Source organism: Nicotiana tabacum, chromosome 15 (assembly GCF_000715075.1).
Source record: "Nicotiana tabacum cultivar K326 chromosome 15, ASM71507v2, whole genome shotgun sequence".
NCBI classification, from domain to species: Eukaryota; Viridiplantae; Streptophyta; class Magnoliopsida; order Solanales; family Solanaceae; genus Nicotiana; species Nicotiana tabacum.
In genome coordinates this window covers 124,587,894-124,607,414 of record NC_134094.1, presented here as the reverse complement: position 1 = coordinate 124,607,414, position 19,521 = coordinate 124,587,894, and the positions used below count along the sequence as shown (strand labels likewise).

Genomic DNA, 19,521 nt, shown 5'->3' with positions numbered 1-19,521 from the left:
TATCTGCAAGGCTCTACTAGACACTTGCTCATGACTTGTAGAACCTATGAACCTAAAGCTCTGATACCAACTTGTCACGACCCAAAATCCGACCAGTCGTGATGGCACCTAACCTCATCCACTAGGTAAGACAAATAACAACAATACGATTCAACTAATACTTAACTAACTCTAATACACTCCCCGAGGAGTGGTAGTACAAATCATGAGCTTCTAAGATTTGAATTTACAAAGTTGGTGTGAAATAAAATACATCATTTGTTTGAAATATACATGAACAGATTAATAATTCTAAAGCTACCAAGAACAAGAGTCAACTGTGACTGGATCGCATGTACATCTCCAATGCTAGCTCCCGCCATGCACAGCAACATCAGAATCCAAAATTTGCACGCAAGGTGCAGAAGTGTAGTATGAGTACAACCGACCCCATGTACTCAATAAGTAACAAACTTGACCTTAGGTTAAAAGTAGTGACGAGCTTATACCAAGATCAGAGTCCACACCAATATCCAGTAACATCTCATAACAATCTAATTAAAGCAGCACAAAAAAAAAACTCAATAATAAAATGCTCAGCTCGTTCACACTTCCTGAAAAATAAATATATTTTTTTCAAGTATAATAGTAAAACTCAATTCTTTTCACTGAAATCACCAACATATGAGTAAATCTGGAAAACTGTGATTTTTCCCAAAATCTTTCTTCCACAACATGAAATTTCATTTTTCAAATGGCATGAGGAAAGTACATCTCTATGCATACATGTCAATGTGCATGCCAATGCAATGCAACATAGTGGTAAAACCATATGCATACTCTCTGAGAATCAATTCACTCAATCCTCCCAGTCACTCAATCCTCTCAGTCACTCGGTCCTCCCAGTTACTCAATCCTCATAGTCACTCATGCCTCACAGTCACTCATTCCTCCCAAGTCACTCGGCACTTGCGCTCGGCACTCAGTAGGTACCTGCGCTCAATGGGGTGTATACAGATTCTGGAGGGGCTCCCTCATCCCAAGCTCTATAACAAGCCAATCATGGCATAAATCAATAAAAATATGTTGCGGCATGTAGCCCGATCCCATAAACATCCTCACCATCAAGCCCTCAGCCTCACTCAGTCATCAATCTCTCCAATCTCTCGGACTCAAAAATGTCATGAAAATCATCCCTAAAATAATGATATGATGTATCAATAAACAACAATAGAGACTGAGATATGATATAAATAAATGAACATGACTGAGTTTGAAATTACAACTTAAACAAATTCAACAATAATATAACCTCTATGGGTCTCAATAATACTGGCATATAGCCTCAGCATGATTTTAACATGCTTCGCAGCTCAATTTCTTTAACACATAAAAGTACATGGATGATGCCAAGATTATTTGACTACACAATTCCATAGGACCAATTACGTCACAATTTCTATGGTGCACGCCCACACGCCCGTCACCTAGCCTGTGCGCCACCTCCAAACAAATCATATAACACATAATTTCGGGGTTTATACCCTCATCTCCAAGTTTAAAAATATTATTTACCCCGAACAAGCCAAATCCAATACTGAGCAAGCTGTATAATACTCCAAAAATTCCATTCCGCGCGTATCAACCTCTGAACGGCTCAAATCCCGATGATTTCCTTAAAAATCCCTTGATAATAAGATCGCCACAAATCGAACTTTCTTAATTCAGCTCTTTAGTAATATTAAAAACTCTCACTACTCTTACAACTTCAATCTACATCAACATAATTCAATAGGACCAATATTAGTAAACAAATTTCCAGATTTGGTCATTTAGGCACTTTATCAAACACCTAGTACGCATGAATCTCTACATATCTTAACCATAGAATTAGTTTATCCAAGTACTACCATTTACCAACAAGTTATAACTTCCAGCATCACATACATGACCATCCATCCACACCCAACCAACAAAATCCCATCAAATAATCACCTTTCAATCTCTACAATGGTTATGTATTTAAATTGGGAACATATGGCTTCCAATCACTATATCATAAGTTCTAGTACTTTATTCATACTCATATTCTATTAATATATCCATACATTTAAGTTTAAGGGTGTAGGATTATCTTTTGGAAGAAATCTTGCAAAATCCTCCTTTGAGTTCTTGAAGAAATTTCTTGAAGATCTATGTATTTTGTGTGTAGATCTCATCAATACTAGTGTAGAAATGATTGAATTTCACATCAAGATAATAGAGATTGCTTACCTTGAAGATGGGAGGAGTTGGTAGTCTTGAGAAAGTGGAGAAGAGCTCCAAAATTCGTCCAAATAAAATGGGGAAAATGAGCCCCGAATTGGTTTAAAAAGAGCTGGAGCTGGTCCGCGCCCGGTCTGGCGAAGTGACCCTTACTTTGCTATCCACTGCATGCAAGAGAAGGCAGGATCCACGCCCGGTCTGGCGAAGTGACCCTCACTTCGAAGTCCGCCAAAATAGCTAGGTGATCTATCTTTGGTAATGTGCTCACCCAAAATATCATCTTTAAATTTAATAATTAATTTTATGTTCTAAGACCTCAAAAAGTACTATTTATCATTACTCGACTTGCGTGCACAATCCGTAAAAAAATTTCGAAAAGTTTTTATGCGAAAAATAAATTAAAATGTGAATTAGAGTTTTAAAACACAACTGAGTTGACCTTGGTCAATATTTTTAGCAAACAGACTTGGATCAGTGTTTTGACAGCTTTGGTAGGTATGTATCATAATTTGGGACTTGGGCGTATATCCGGAATCAAATTCCGAGGTCCCTAACCCGAGATATGGAATTTTGAAGAAAAATTATAAGTTTAAATTCAAATAGTGACCGGATGTTGAATTATGTCCAAACGACCCCGGAATAGAATTTTGATGATTCCAACAGCTCCGTATGGTGATTTTGGAGTTAGGAGCGTGATCGAAATTTTATTTGGAAGTCCGTAATGAAATTAGGCTTGAAATGGCTAAAATAGGAATTTAAGTTTGGAAGTTTGACCGGGAGTTGACTTTTTGATGTCAGGGTCAGAATCCAGTTCTGAAAATTTTAACAACTCCGTTATATTATTTATGACTTGTGTACAAAATTTGAGGTCAATCGGACTTGATTTGTTATGTTTCGGCGTCGTTTGTAGAAATTGAAAGTTTTAAAGTTTATTAGGCTTGAATCTATGTGTGATTCGTGTTTTTAGTGTTGTTGGATGTGATTTGAAGACTCGACTAAGTTCGTATGATATATTAGGACTTGTTGGTATATTTGGTTGAGGTCCCGAAGGGCTCGGGCATGTTCCGGATGGTTAACGGATCATTTTTGGCCTTGGTGAGATAGCTGATATATGATGCTACAATTTTTCTGGTTTCCTCTTTCGCGTTCGCGAGAGGAGCCTCGTGTTCGCGAAGAGTATTCTGAGCTGCTGAGATTTTTGTTCTACGCGTTCGCGGAGGAGAGGACGCAAACGCGAAGGATAGGGCAGTGTGTGCATCGCGAACGCGTGAGTGGCGTCGCGTTTGCGAAGGAGAGTGAGGCAACTGGAACCCCAGTCTTTTGTTCTACGCGCTCGCGAGGTAAGGGACGCATTCGCAAAGGTCTGAGTTTGCAAAGCTTCGCGTTCGCGAATCGTAGTTCGCGTTCGCGAAGAGGAAAGTTAGGCAGCACATTTTTGTGCTTCGCGAAGAAGAAACCACTGGACAGAATGTTTAAGTTCAGAAAATGGGACTTCATCCCATTTTCCATTTTTAACGATTTGAAGCTCGGATTGAGGCGATTTTTGGGAGATTTTCAGAGAAAACATTGGAGTAAGTGTTCTTAACTCAATCTTGGTTAGATTACCCGAATCCATCACTGTTTTAACATTTAATTGGTGATTTAAGTTGGAAAATTTTGAAAAACCCTCATGGATAAATTTGAGGATTTGAGGGTCGAATTGTTATTGGAATTTAGTCATTTTGGTATGGTTAAACTCGTGATTGAATGGGCATTCATATTTCGTAACTTTTGCCGGATTCTGAGACATGGGCCCCACTGGCCATTATTTTGAGTTAATTTTGGATTTTTATTGAAAATGTGGTATTTTCTTATAGAATTAATTCTATAATTTTTGTTGACTGTATTAAATTAATTATGACTAGATACGAGTCGACCGAAATCGAAAAATCGAGGAAAAAGCATACTACTTGGTTAAATTGGAGCAAGTCAAGGTAAGTGACTTGTCTAACCTTGTGTGTGGAAAATTTTCCCTCGGATTGATATTAATTGTAATGTGATGAAAGTCATGTACACGAGGAGACGAGTGTGTACACGGACTAAATGTGAAGGATTATGTTTTTAAATTGTGAAGATCACTGTTGCACATTAATTAAATTATTAAATCTTGTTATATTCTCCATCATTGATTTGATTTGTATACTTAAAATTTGCTTGATCGTTTCCTGCTAATTGTTTTACCTGTTTAGTTGAAACTTGACTTCTTTTATTCTGTGCATTATTAGAAATTAATTTTCTTTAAATTAAATATTATTAATATGAAGTATTTGAATTTTAAATTTGGTATTGAAGCAACGTATTAAAGATTTGAAATATTATTTTGCTAAATTATTTATTTCTGAATATTTTTGTAAGATTTTTGTACTCATTGTGATGGAGCCGTGAGTTCTTTATTGTGAAAAAATATTATTGATGATTTATGTTGGCATAAGTCGTGAGCTCTTTATTGTGAAAAAATATTGTTGTTGATTTACTTTGGCAAATTGAAATATTTGGGCACTTGAGGTGCAAATTGTGATATGTGGTGATATTGATACGCATGCGGTGGTATAAGGTCTGGGTATTAAAACGCATGCGGTGAGATAAGGGTGGCTTGATACGCTTGGCTAGTAGGGGGAACTACTAGAAGTCATGCGGTGTGATAAGGATGGCTTAAACGCGGGATGCTATTTCGGAAAAAATATTTTCTTTAAAATAAATTGTGAAGGCTCCCGCGGTGAGATAAGAAAATGAGATATTGTGAATTTATTTATGATTTGGGACTACGAGGCGGTACCTCGGGAGTGCCCTTGTTGATCTTGATTTATGGTCGTAGTTGTCGTTGATTATTTGTTGTGATTTTCTTAAGTTGAAAGGAAATTTTGTTAGTTTCTACGAGATATTATTTGCCATTATTTTGTATAATTAAATGGTGACCTGCTACTTGATTCATTTCCATTGTCATTTTATCTTATTATATTGTTAAACATTTTACCATGTTATTATTTATTTTCCAGTAGGGCCTGACCTGACCTCGTCACTACTCTACCGAGGTTAGGCTTGGCACTTACTGGGTACCGGTGTGGTGTACTCATACTACGCTTCTGCACATCTTTTTGTGCAGATCCAAGTACATCTTATCAGACTAGGCATCAGTAAACTAGCTATACGAGGAGACTTCGAGATATACCTGCCAGCGTCCGCAGACTCTGGAGTCCCCTTCTATCTTACTATGTTGCTTCCTTATTTGTTTTAGACTCTGATGTATAGAGACATAGAGAATAAATTCTTAGAAGCTTGTAACTTATTTCTACCGGGTTTTGGGAGTTGAAATTGTTTGAATTGTAGTTTATTTATTTCAGATATTTATTATTATTCTGCATTGACAGGCTTACCTAGTCTTAGAGACTAGGTACCATCACAACATCCTACGGAGGGAATTTGGGGTCGTGAGAGGTAATTTGATCATAACTTCTAGTAGGAATGTCCAAATGACGAACGACTTGATACGTTAGAAACTAGACTCAAAGGGCTACACTTTAAGTACAAAATTCATGGAAATTATCTTCACATTATGAGAGTTATACCCGTCCAAAGGCAGGTGTTGTACAAATTAAGACACCTTTTCTGCTTAATATTTCCAACTTTCGCCAATTAGTGCCAAAACCTTTTAGACTTATCCAAATGCAAATCCAGACATACGCCCAAATCCAAAATCACCATCCAGACCTAACGGAATCATCAAAACTCCGATCCGAGGTCGAATAATAAAAGTCAAATTTGGTCAACTCTTTCAACTTAAGGGTTCCAACATGGAATGTATTCTTCCGAACATGTTCTGAAACATCTGAAAACAAAACCGATGATTCATACACATCATAATATATCATATGAAATTATTCAAGACTTCAAATAGTTCGAAGGAGCATAAATATTCAAAACGACAAGTCGAGTCGTTACAAATGAGCTGTTAATTGGAAAGAATATTTATCACAATATATGCCTCTTCACCGGTTTACCTCATAGCTTTAATAGTTTAACGTTAGCTGAAGAACTTTTGGTTTCTTTTCAGATCAATGTTCACTTTTATAAATGGAAATGTATAACCCTCACCATTAAAGAAACAATAGATCAAGAAAGCAGCAGATTTACTAGGTATGTTCATTTTTTATTTTTTTTTTTCCTATGAGTATTCATGACACTATATATTTTTATTTATGCTAATTTTTATTGTCACTTTGTAATATTATTAATTATTTCACCGGATAATAAATTGCACAAGTATCAACTTTCGTAATAAAGCAAATTGACTAGCTTGTGAGTTTTTGAGAAATGATTTCTTATAATCAAGCTAATCGACTAGCTAATAAATTTTTGAGAAATTTGGTCTTTGTAAAATAATGAGCTTTATTAGAAGTTTCATGACATTTCTTTTCTTCTTCTTTTTTTCCTTTTGCTAAATAAATTTCAAATTCTTGGAAAGAGCATGTTCCATGGATAGGGTGTGCAACTTACCGTCACTATTTTTTAATCATTATCTTTCTTATTGATCTTTTTCTCGCTCGTTGACCCATTTTATTGATTGATTGATTCTACGTAGATGTTTATGTTTTCCCAATACTCCTCTCTTGGCATAAAAAAGAAAATAAAAAATAAGAAAGAAAAAAAAACAAAGATTTTGCTTTGTTAATGGTTAATAAGGAATGAGCTAATTTATGGCATTTTGAAAAATATAGCACTTACTATATACACATAAAAATCGGAACTATTACATTACACTTTATGCAAGCATATATAACACCGGACTTTACATCATATCACTTTGCTCTTGTGTTTACTCTCTTTGTCAGTACATAGTTGCTCTTTCAAAAACGAAAATGAATATTTCATATTTGTTATGTAAATTAGGCAATTGATTTTACTAGAGCAGGTACTTCAAGAATATTGTCTATAAGAAAATATTAAATACGATTCGAATATATTTTATGTTTGCCCCTAATAATTTGAAAATGTAACTCTTTATATATTTTACATACATAACTAAATTTAGTTGTTTAATTTTGCAGGTTCACACAATATCTAATCATATGTCGTTCAATAAAGATGTCAAGAATAAGGTGACCACTCATCAATTTAAGTTTGTTTTTTTTTTCCTTAAATTTTCTATTACTCATCACACTTACAGTTTTAATGTGATGCATATGTCATTTCATTCGGTACTACTTTCATAGGACACACATGTGCAAGTTTGTAACGCACGCCTTTAAGAACTAGTATATTTTCAAAAAAGTACTCTTTAGTCTTTTACGGTTCAAAATAATTGTATGTTAGTCAAATCAATTTTGCACAAATAGTGCTGCGTTAGGAAATTAAGAAAGCATTAATTATTATTTTTTAATTCTACTCTTAATCCAATAAAATAATCTAAAAAATACTGAAATGAGATAAATAGTAACTAGAGGAGATATAAAGGGTGATTTACAGATTTAATCTAATAACCCTTATAATTAAGTCTATTAAATAATTTTCTGAATGGGTGTGCCACATTCATAAACGAGCTTAGAGTGTGTTTTTTTTATAATAGAAGTTATTTTCCAACGAGAATAACTTTTATGAGAAAGTCATTTTCAGCGGAGGCGGAGCTAAAATTTGAAATGTATGGGTTCTAAATTATAATTTATAAATACAGGGTCTCGAAAAAAGTCATCGATTTTTCTTCTACTGTAGCTCTATTGTAGCTCTGCCGCGACTACATATGAAAGTTTTCTTCTTAATAAGGGCATAAGGCCACTCCATGTGAATGCAAGTTGGTCTCACTAAGAAATTAAAAACAAGAAAGTAGGACAACAACCACATACCTTGTCTATCGGCTTGTCGGAGACTCCAAATTTGAACTTTTGGAAAGAATCAAAGCACAAATTGATAAAGAGAATGAAGTTCAAAATGTGGGACAACCCTAAAATCAAAAATTAAAAATCAGATTTTGTATAAATTGTCAAATATAAAATATAAGAGGAAAACATGAAAGAAAAAAATCAGGAAAGAAGAATTAAAGAAGGGAAAAGGGTCTAACTGCTAAGGGAAAAAGAGCATACTATACAGTGAGAGTTGAAAGGCGTCTAGATCCGGCAGATTGTGGTAGCAGCGCCAGCAATCAACAGAGGTAGAACCCTAGCTTTTTTATTTGGGATTGAGAAGATGAGAAGACGTGTTTTTGTTTAGAGAAGAATATGTTTATTAGAAAGAAAAAAGGTTTTATGTTTTATTTATTAAAAAGTAAAAATATTAGTTTAAAGGAAGGCAAAGTATCCTTTGGACTTTGGAGTTGTTTCGGAATTACGACGTCGTTTAATTTGTGCTTTCTTAAAAGGAAATATTATAAAAAACAACAAAATAGCTCACTACTTTCAACGTGATTCGAACTCGCGCCTTCTCCAAGCGAACCCAGAACTATTACCATTGAACCCAGAGCCCTTTTGTTACTGGGTTCGGCATGATATATTTATATAGAATCAGTAAATTTTCAATACAAATACAGGATCTCAAAAAAAGTCATTGGGTTCGCCCGAGCCCACACCCTCTACCGTCCGTCCCTGATTTTCAGGTGTTTCATCAAAAAGGGTAAAGACTCTCCTCACTTATGGGCAAAAAAAGCATTTTTTGTGCAACCATCTTAACTTTTAATTTTATATTACTTACTACAATTAACACTTAGACATTATTACTAATATTTATCACTCAAGAATTTCACCAAAACACTCTTCAACTTGATAATATTAAATTAATCTATAATTTATACTATCTTTTTTGAAAATAGTTTTCACTAACAACAAATACAACCATATTTTGCACAGAAGGAATCATTGAGAAGATATTCAAATGTATAGAAACTATTTGCACCATAAAAATATCTAGTATCCAATTGCACATATTAAAAATGTTAAAAGATAAGCGTATCCAAGATTGACAGGAAATAACATTAGCTGGCTGAGCCTCAGCATCCTCATATATATTTGTAAAGAGATACAAACAATAAAATCCAACATAAAAATAAGAAGCAATCAATAATCGACTTGACTTAAGCCTCACAATCCAAGCTTTGTTTTGTTTTTATTGGGACATGATTTATTGTCCAATCTTAAAACTTTCTGGTCAAGACTCAAAGACTATTTTAGCGCACTGTGGCGTACTAAAAATTTTGCGCTCTATAATTACAATTTATTAATTTGTAAGTGAGTTTAGGTATAAATTGTAACATAGTTTTAAAGCTTTACTTTCTCTAACAACTAAACATATATTAACAAGTAGTCAGGGGCGGAGGGAGAGTATAACTTACGGGTTCGGCTGAACCCAGTAGCTTTCGTTCAAATTATGTATTTGTCTTAAAAAATTCATTGAACATGGATAAATTATTAATTTAGAACCCAGTAACTTAAAAGATTTAGAATCCTGAACCCATAAGTTTCAAACCATGACTCCGCCTCTGCAAGTAGTAAGAGGCAGAGTTAGAGTGTTAGTTACGGATTCGTCGAACCTAGGAACTTTGATTCAAATTTTGGATTTATCTTAAAAAAATCTATTGAATGTGTATAAATTATTGATTAAGAATCCAATAACTTAAAAATGTTAATCTCAAAACTATAAACTTTAAATCATAGCTTCACATCTGCAAGTAGTTTCAACTTATTAAATAGATAGTACATGTTATTCTTTTAGAACAATGTCATTTACACTGACATATATAAGAAAAATCTTTTTGCGGAAGTCCGATACCACTTGCTAAAGGGTATTTTTGCTACTGAGTGCAAAAGCACTACAAACACTAATTTCAGCTCAATCTTGAATAGAAAATGACTATGTACGGCCACTCAAAGATTTTATTAACCCATATTTTTATTACTAAACCAAAATAATTTTTCGGCCCAATTTATTTGTAACTAGTAGCCATTATCTATTTCCAATACATTTATTTTCCCAAGACAACATTTATTCCTAACATTTTTATCTTTCTTTTATTCTATCCAACCCACAAATTTTTCTTCCCATTACCATTTTCATTCTTATCATCTTTCTTTCTCACCCTCTTTCTCACCTCTTTCTTTCTCTGTGTCTTTTTCGTCTTCCTTTTATTTTTCTTTGGTTATTTTTTTTTTCATTTTCCTTCCCTTCTCTATCTCCCATTTCAGATCTATATATTTTCTCTTTATTTTTTACTTCACACTGAAAAAACTTGTTTGAGTACCTAGAAAAATCACATAATTTTTAATTCAATTCTTAAAAAGATTTACTCAATTACGATACATGATACAAGAGTGGCAGCAAAAGTCGTGGGGTTTTCTAGTCAAGCTTCTTCTACCTTTTCTTCTTCTTTGGTCATAATAGTATTTTGTGAGTGAAGATCTTTTACAGTGAGTATCGAAGGTGGGTCTGAATTTAATGGGGTAGTTGGGTGTGTGTATTTGTATATATATAATGTATTAAATATTTTATATACACATTGTATAAATTTTGTATATAAGTGTATCCTGTATTTTTCAGTGTATATTATAAAAATTATATATAAAATGTATATAAAAATTATATATATACTATTACATTGTATAAATTTTGTATATAAAGTGTATCCTCTATATTTTAGTATATCCCTAATGTATCATTAGTGTATATTCATGGCTCTAATTTCTTTGCAGCGTCCTTACAAATGTATATATGGTATATAGTAAGTGTATATGTACAATTATACAATTTATATACATTGTTTATACAATGTAAATGTTGTTGGTGGGTTGTCGGTGTTTTGCGAGATGTTTTGGAGGTTGGGGCTTCATGATTCTTTTGGGATGAATTTATGTGCATTTCCTAGGAAGAAGTAAAAGGTGAAGTGTATTTGTGCAGGTGGTTGTTGCTGCTATCTTCTTCTTCTTCTTCCATGAATTCTAAAGGTCTTTGTATAGAGATGTATAATTAGTGTATTTCATGTACAATAAATGTATATTTAGTGTATCTTTATGTATAATCCATGTATCTATATACACTTTGAGTTTTTATACAATATATACTGATTATACAATATATATATATATATATATATATATATATATATATATATATATATATATATATATATATATATATATATATATATATATATATATATACTTTATACAATTTCAACTATGAGAAGTTTTTCAGTCTTTGGGTTATTTTTGGTGAGCAAACAAAAGGAGATGAAATTGTATATACACTAATACATTATATAAATTTTGTATAAAGTGTCCTATATTTTTTGGTGTACCCCTAAAATATCTTTAGTGTATTCTAAGCGTTTTAGAGTATCCAAAGTATATATATTGTTCTACGATATATAAAAAGTATATATATTATTCTACAATGCATAAAAAGTATATATATTATTCTGCAATGCATAAGAAGCGTATATATTATTTTATGATGTATAAAAAGTGTATACACTTTATACTAGTGTAAAATGTGTATATTGTGTGTACAAGGTATACATCACCTTCTTCTTTTTCTTCTTATATCATGAGTATTTTTGCTTATGCAATATCATATATTTTTTAGATTAGATCAATAAAAAATTTAGGCTCTTAGTAAAAGATAAAAAAAATATAATTTAAGTGTAATAGGAAGAGTTTGAAAGTTGAAGAGGTGAAAGTGCTCAAATTTTATCCAAAAAAAAATAAAAAAAAATCCGAAACATAAAAGGAGATGAAAGCGTTCGAAACTTAAAAAGTCAATAATTTTCCGTGTGTCATAACAAACAAATAAAAAATCCTAAAACCTAAAAGGAAATTTTTTATAAACGTAAAAGGAATTGAAGATTAGGCGGCGCTGATTATTTAGTTGCAATTGCTAGCCCTTGTAATTGGTTTTGAGCTATGAATTGTATGGCTATTGATTGTCATTAGTTTTTCCTAGATTAGATTGCTCAATCTTGAATATATACCTTCTCAACTCATTTCCGTACATTTTTTACAAGTTTTAGGGCATACACATGTATAAAATGCACGAGTCCTCAGCTTTACAAGGGAGATGGCCAACTGGAATCAAATTTAAAGAACCTCAGACTAATCCATAATGACTCCCTACAACAATTATTGCAAAAACTCTGATCCTACAACACAAAAAATAACATGCATAGGACAAACATCTACTTCTCAGGACTACAAATCTTCACCTGAGATAATTCTATTACAACATATAAGAGAATATACATAGGAGAAGACATCCACTTCATTGGACTAAAAACATCCCCTGCCCGTTGGAAAAACACAGAGGGATTAACATAGAGATACTATGTTTCCTAGATTTCACATATCTATCCTAGAATGTTTGCACAGCTATATAAAACAGCCTGAACCACCCCCAAAAAAACTAGTGTCTCAGGCTTTTGCAGCATTACACCTTAATGGCTGCCCGGTTGTCCCTCATTTCTCCGATGCCTTAATGATTTTTTCCCATCAGTTGGTTGTTTTGTCGAATGTCCTAATGTTAAGCGGGACATAACGTATGCCAGTAGTTCTTCGCGATGAGAAAATGTAAAATCCAAATGTGCGTACTCAAACTCATTATATGATACCTCTACACCTGCATCAGTCATCAGCTCATAATGTTTCCTAACCATGGATGGCCTAATGACCTTGTCCTTCTGCCCAGCAACAAGATCTACAGGAATATCAATAAGAAAATAGTACTCTCCCAAATCCAAAGGCTGAGGGAAACCGTAGACTTCCATGTTTGCAGCTGCACTCCCATAGTCAAACATGATGAACTTACGACCATGTTTGATCTGTGCCATGTGGAGTGCCACACGAAATGAAACAGCTGGCATATCATTCATATTGTAGTGTGGTAACCCTAAAGCTCCAATCCAGTTTGAACTGTCGCCACCAACCCCATAGCTTATCAGGGTTTGAACAAGACCTCCAACTGCAGGTAAGTTATGGAAGTCCCGCGCCAACTTGTTGACCAACATGCGGAAAAACCAAGTGGGTATATAGAAAGCTGGCACAAAGGGCATCAGTAAAGGAGATAATATTAGGAATAAGTACTCCATCACCGTGAATACAGGATTCGAATCGTGATGGAAGCCAGCAGGTGATAACAAAATCAATCTTGAAAGCCTATGAGGTTTTTCCCAAATCCGCTGTGTTATGACATACATCAGAATAGCAGCTCCACCCAAACTATGGGAAATCGCACAGAGTTCATAAGGTTGATCACTGTCACACTCTTTTTCAAGACCTGCTTGGCTAGTTTTCAATTCAGAAACTTTTATTTCATGGATCTTTGCTATCATTGCAGGTATATCCTGTGACCCGTGCTCGTTTATGGAATACTGCCAGTACCTAAATGCACATGCCACATACGGAAATTAAAAGTATCCTCAAAGACAATGGCAAATAATTTCGAAATCAATACCATTTCGACAAAGAGATTGGGAGCTGCATGAAGTTGTACACTTACTGTCTTGAGGATATATTGCTGTCAACATGTTCTCTTGAAACCAGTCCACGAAAATTTCCAAGGAAAACATCGTACCCTGAAAACAATAGAGAAGAGTATATACAGCTGAATATCTCGGTACAGCAATAACCGCAGTATTTTACACCTTAAACGTTGGCTCACAAGATTGAAGGACAAACCTTGATCATAGGCTGCAAATGCAGGAGAACCAACAACTCCATTTGATACCCAACTGTAAAGTCAGGCAAACGTTTAAGATGCAAGATGTACTAAATTATCTACATAGGCTACAATTATAACCAATCAAACAACTCTTTTAGCAACAAAAGGAGGAAAAACAACTAAGAACGGAAAGATTGTTATGCCTCAAAGAAATCTAGAACATATACATTGACAAAGAGATGCACTGGTCAGTTTTCTAGCGAATTGGATGGGATACTTCCGCAAGGTACAAGGTTCATGATCCACAAGATCAAAGTAAAAGATAATTGTTGATATCATGCTCAGACAATTTAATCAACTTTCCCCACAAATAACAGAGCTCAGAATTTTCCACGGGCTACTGCAGAATATACACCATCTTCAAAAGTAAAATTTGCAATACCGCGCTTATGCAGAAGCAAGTTCAAGCAAAAGTATCTTGCTTTCAAGATCAGTCAAACTTTGTCAGTAACAAAATTTAATTAAGAAGTGGAGTACTGAATTTCCAACGTTCATAATCCTAGTCCACTATTCCAGCAGAACCAATAAGCACATAATGCAACGCAATGTTTGACCTACTCACAGATGCTCTTGCTAGCCAAATTATTAAATATAATATTAGAAGCAACAAAGGGAAAAAAAAAAGGAAAAGAGAAGACATGGCTCTTCAAACTGTTGCTTATCATATACACGTCCCAGATCCAACAACATATCGCTTCGAAAATTCTTGCAGCGAATTGATTAGTATGCCTTCCAGAACTTCATCTAGTTATACTAGTTACAGACCTGAAGGACCTGAAAGGACAACTTAACAATCTGTCGACGCGATATACATCACTGGTCATTGCAATCCCCAATTTAGACAAGTATAACAATATACACACAAAAGCAAATGTGACACGAAGAGTTCAGGTAGATGTATGGCTCACCCCATGGATGAATCAAAAACCCCATGTTGCAGATAAACAACTTTCCGAGCATCACGTCTGCAACATCAGATTAAAATCAACACGTCAAACATTCATAAACATGCATCCACCTAAAAGCTCTGGATACAAAGAGACAGCGATGGTAAACAGGAATCTAAACCTTGGAATTCTCTCCAAAAGAAGAATATATCCATCGTTAGTTACCACACGAAGAGCTTCATATGGGTACCTACAACAGAAAGGAGTCGTGCTGAGAATAAATGTGTAATGCCATATTTTTTGTGAAAATATCAACTGCTTAGTTAGGAATCCAAGAGTTCCTGTTGAAAACCCATGCTTCAACTCTGTAAAGAACAATGCAGTACCCTGAACAACAAAGACAACCCTATTTCCTAAAGCAGAGGAGAAACGAAAGAGGACTGTATAAAAGAATATCTTGTCTTCACTGAACAACAACGACTTACTTAAAAGGGAAAACAAATTAAAAGACGGCAATAGGAAGATCCATTTATCACTGACGACGCCTTCACTAAGCATAAAATTAAAATTTATTTGAGCTTGTTATCTGTTTGGAAACATCTCTATCCAAGGAAACACGCATGTCAGATTTGTGAAGCGGCGGAATCAAACCAAAATGCCATACCCAAGCTCTGTTATGACATCTTGACACGTCCTAGCATCTGTATTAAGGGAATGATAAAAGCTTGTCTGTCGTTCCTTAGGCATAGGATCATTCTCTGAAAGAGTATCCACAGGTACAGATACACCTGAACCATCAGCAGAAACATCCTCACGACCACTCATATAAGAAAAGAACCATTTCACCACTTTCATAAATGTGACTATTGGTGAAAGAAAACAATGTGCTGCCTTGTGAACAAATCCAAAGACAGCCTCGATGATGATCTCAATTGCTAGATGGAGATCCTACATAAAACAAAATCAGACCAGTCATTTTCATAAAAGTTGTAATGGCCTAATGGAAGTGCAAAAGAGCAATAAGATGATTACTTAAATGACCAACAAGCTGTCAAACCGAAAAAGCCCGTATATTGCCCCTTACTCCAGCCCCAAACCGAAAAGATGAGCACAATATGTAATGTGAACGAAAACCCCAACATGTTCATCCAAAAAGCGAAATGGATCTAAATACATACATCATACGTATGATTCATGAGAGCTAAGCCCACTTCAACTAGTTCTGGATTCAGGCTTAGTAGATTGATACTATATGAGGAGAAAAGTAAACATGCCAAACCTCAACTATGCCTCGCCTTCTGTCAGTGGTACGTTGGACAAAGTGGTCCCTCAGTGACTGTAATCTCTTGGTAGCTTGTACATTGGAAGGCTGAAGGCTCACAGACGTACTAGAGGCTCCACTGCTTCTACTTGGACCACACAGATACAAAGGTATGCCCAACATAAATTTAACAGGAAAAAAGAACCATGAGAAGATGTATCCGAGCAAATGTACCCAGTGGCTGCTCTGCCTGGTAAAACTGCTCACTCTAGATGCTCGAGAACTTCGTAACAGAGGAGATGTAGGACAAATGTTTTCATCGCCATCTTCTTCCGGTGATGAGCACTCGACACTTGAGGAGGCATTGGAATCAATAGAAAGCTCATGGATGAATTGGTTAAAGGATGAGACGCCACTGTGATCACCAAGGAATATGTTAACACAATTCACAGTTATTAAACATACGAAAAGGGTAGTAAGATTTTATTACATTTTTGACATACTGGAAAATAGAGGAGATGAAAATAACACATCTGTCAATGCATAGCCTGAGAAAAAGCAAGTTTTCTGAATTTAAAAACATGGGAAAGAGGAAACATACTTTTCCATCCATCGTGGAAGCCTAGGTCCACGAAATGTTGGGCGAAGCTCCCAACCATGAATACCTTCAAGAATAGAAGAGTTCCCTGGCAATATTGTCAATAATAGTGCTGCCATCCCATTAATCAACCTCACAACATTGTTCAGTGACTCATAAGTGAATGTCTTAACTGACCTGAGAGAATGAAGAAAGATATATAAAAATCAAATAATTCATCCATCCCAGCAAATTTCTGAAGGAGGTTAAGAGACAAAACTACACACATAAAACAGCATGACGGTAACCGCAAGGATCTCGAGTTAAACATTCTAAACAGTTAAACGTCCTTTAGATAAGATAGGCAGTTACTATGTCTTAGTGGCGTAACTAAATGGCTATCCTCAGAAGAAATACTTTCATTTACAACACAAAAATTTTGGCACTATCTCTCATTTATCCTGCTAAAAAGGAATGTTAACATAGGTGATGATAGCCAAGCCTATCCACTTCGAATGCATGTCCATATTGGCCAAGATTGCGTCTTACGGACTTTCACCATTAGTTCGGTTACTTGAATTGTGTCAAGAACTAAATAAAACCAGCTAAAGGCTTGTTTCGTGCAGACATCGGTCACTTTTAGTTGGAGCTAGTTATTTGCTGAGCAGTAACAGCCAATAGAGAGATTACAGAGATTAACATACAAAGACATTACTCGTATACAACTTCTTTCCCACCAGGTGAGTGAGCAAGAGTATATCCGAAGCTCATGGTTTCATATCTTAAATAATAAATACACATCCTACAATGTCAATAGCAAAGCTTCAGCTGCCAACTTATAACAGGATATAATGTTGTGACAACCTTGAATACGCCGAAAATGTCTTCTTTTGATATAGTTAATAATGATATCTTCCCTAGTTCCGCCTTTTCTCTATGGTAAGTGTATCCTTCTTATTGTAAGTGATTAACCTAGTTCATTCATTTATGCTACCAGGTAAAGCAATAAAAACAATACACATCCTCCAGGTTTACTAAAAAGACCATCATGGTCCAGTGATATAAACTATAAAGGGCTCTTTTTTCAACATATAGGGACCAATGTCAATTTTCTCTTACATCTGCCTGGTACTCTCTATAACTCCTAGTCTTCAACACTCTGTAACTGCAAACTCCTCTCTCATTGGTCAGACGGTCAAACTCAGAAACTTCACACAATTCAATCTTATCCTGAAACCACTCCTTTGTTAATTGAGTTTTATGAACTTTACCGTAATTATGCGTTTACCTCATGTTGCATGATTCAATTAGCAACAAATGAATTGACGCTTGTATAGTCGTATACCATTAGCAGTGATAAACAAGACATCACTTTGGCATTCTTCTATAATAACATATCACCAAATTGGTGTCATCATAATTCTATTCCTTGTGCAAGTAACAGGTCTAATTTTTCTCTTCCCCCCTCCCCCCCCCCCCAAAACCTTTTTTTTCTTTTTTTTGGGGGGGGGGGGGGCATACACTCTCTAGAACACCAATCACTTGATCAATAGTTGTTCTGTCAGTTCTGATAGTTTGCTGCGTACCAATGCTTATCAATATCAACTTTTTTACATGATGTTAAAAGACATCAAAACAGAGGGAAAAAAAAGAGAGGAATTCTCCCACACACATTGATCCAGATGCCTGAATGGAGATGCATTTGTCATTATGCATACACACAATTGATCCAGCAATTGACCTAGCTAATACTGCCAAAAAACCTCAGAAAGAAAGTAGTTAAAATTGCTACATTGTTCTTCCCTAAATTTTCCAAAATTCGGCAACTAACTCCTCACCCCCTAACCCCCAACCTAAAAAACAATTAACTCCAAAATGACCATTTTACTTGTCACCTGAACTAGCACCTTCAAAATTCACAAAAATAAAGGAGCTAAATTACAGGTGCAGAAAGATTGAGAAAGAAAATAGACATCCATGTTTTATGCACATTAATTCGAATATTTATAATCTGTATTAGGCATGGCATATACTTATTATATATACAAATATAAAGAAGGAACATACTCTTTGGTAACAGCAAGGACGTGGTCAACGAGCCGTTGCATTTAGTTGCGATAACTAATTTGGTAATGGCAACAATATGAGAGCAGAATGTACCCAAACAAATTTACTATTTCTCTCAAATGCAAATATGCAAATGGAGAGAGAGAGAGAGAGAGAGAGAGAGAGAGAGAGGAGAAAAGGGTCGGAGTCAGATGAAGTCCGTTTATTTTCTCTTAAATGCAACGTGGCAGTTCCTTGTCGGATACAGTAAATGACTATCGCTTTCAAAGTCCTATGCCTACTGACTACGCGTGTACCTTTTTATTTATTTATTCCTAAAAAAAGATACGCAAATGTGTGTAAATATGTTTTAAATTGCGAAAGCACTCCCTAGATTAACCTGGAATGACCAAAAGGTCACCTCCTTTCCTTTAATTACAGAGGGGAAGTGCACAAATAATCCGTTTTAGGCCCCTATTTAAAGAATAGTCAATATTTACGAAAAAATTAAAGTTTAACCGCCTCAAAATCAATTGTAAACTATCAATAAGTTCTAAACTTTAAACCCGATAACTTAAGTTGATATAAAGGTTTTAAGGAGAAAAAAAAGTGTAGTGATCTAACGTTTGCCAAAATTGGATAAACCTTAATAGTGTAACTTCATATTGCCAAAAAAGTGTAGTGATCTAACGTTTGACAAACTTCAAACCTCTTTGTCAAAATTGGGTTAATTTTACTAAATATGTTCTAAATAGAGGTGTTCAAAACAACTACATGGT

The 19,521-nt window shown here is 34.9% G+C and overlaps 1 protein-coding gene across 1 annotated transcript; it reads right to left on the bottom strand.

Annotated features, from left to right (window-relative positions):
• Nucleotides 1–12,228: 12,228 nt before the first annotated feature.
• On the bottom strand, nucleotides 12,229–18,952 carry LOC107811969 (uncharacterized). The gene is made up of 9 exons (XM_016636967.2): nucleotides 18,764–18,952; nucleotides 16,721–16,894; nucleotides 16,138–16,534; nucleotides 15,523–15,806; nucleotides 15,040–15,108; nucleotides 14,880–14,936; nucleotides 13,929–13,981; nucleotides 13,750–13,825; nucleotides 12,229–13,631 (listed from the first exon to the last, which is right to left on the bottom strand). The coding sequence occupies exons 1-9, from the start codon at nucleotides 18,802–18,804 to the stop codon at nucleotides 12,689–12,691; spliced, it is 2,094 nt and encodes a 697-aa protein (XP_016492453.1). The 5' UTR covers nucleotides 18,805–18,952; the 3' UTR covers nucleotides 12,229–12,688.
• Nucleotides 18,953–19,521: the final 569 nt, after the last annotated feature.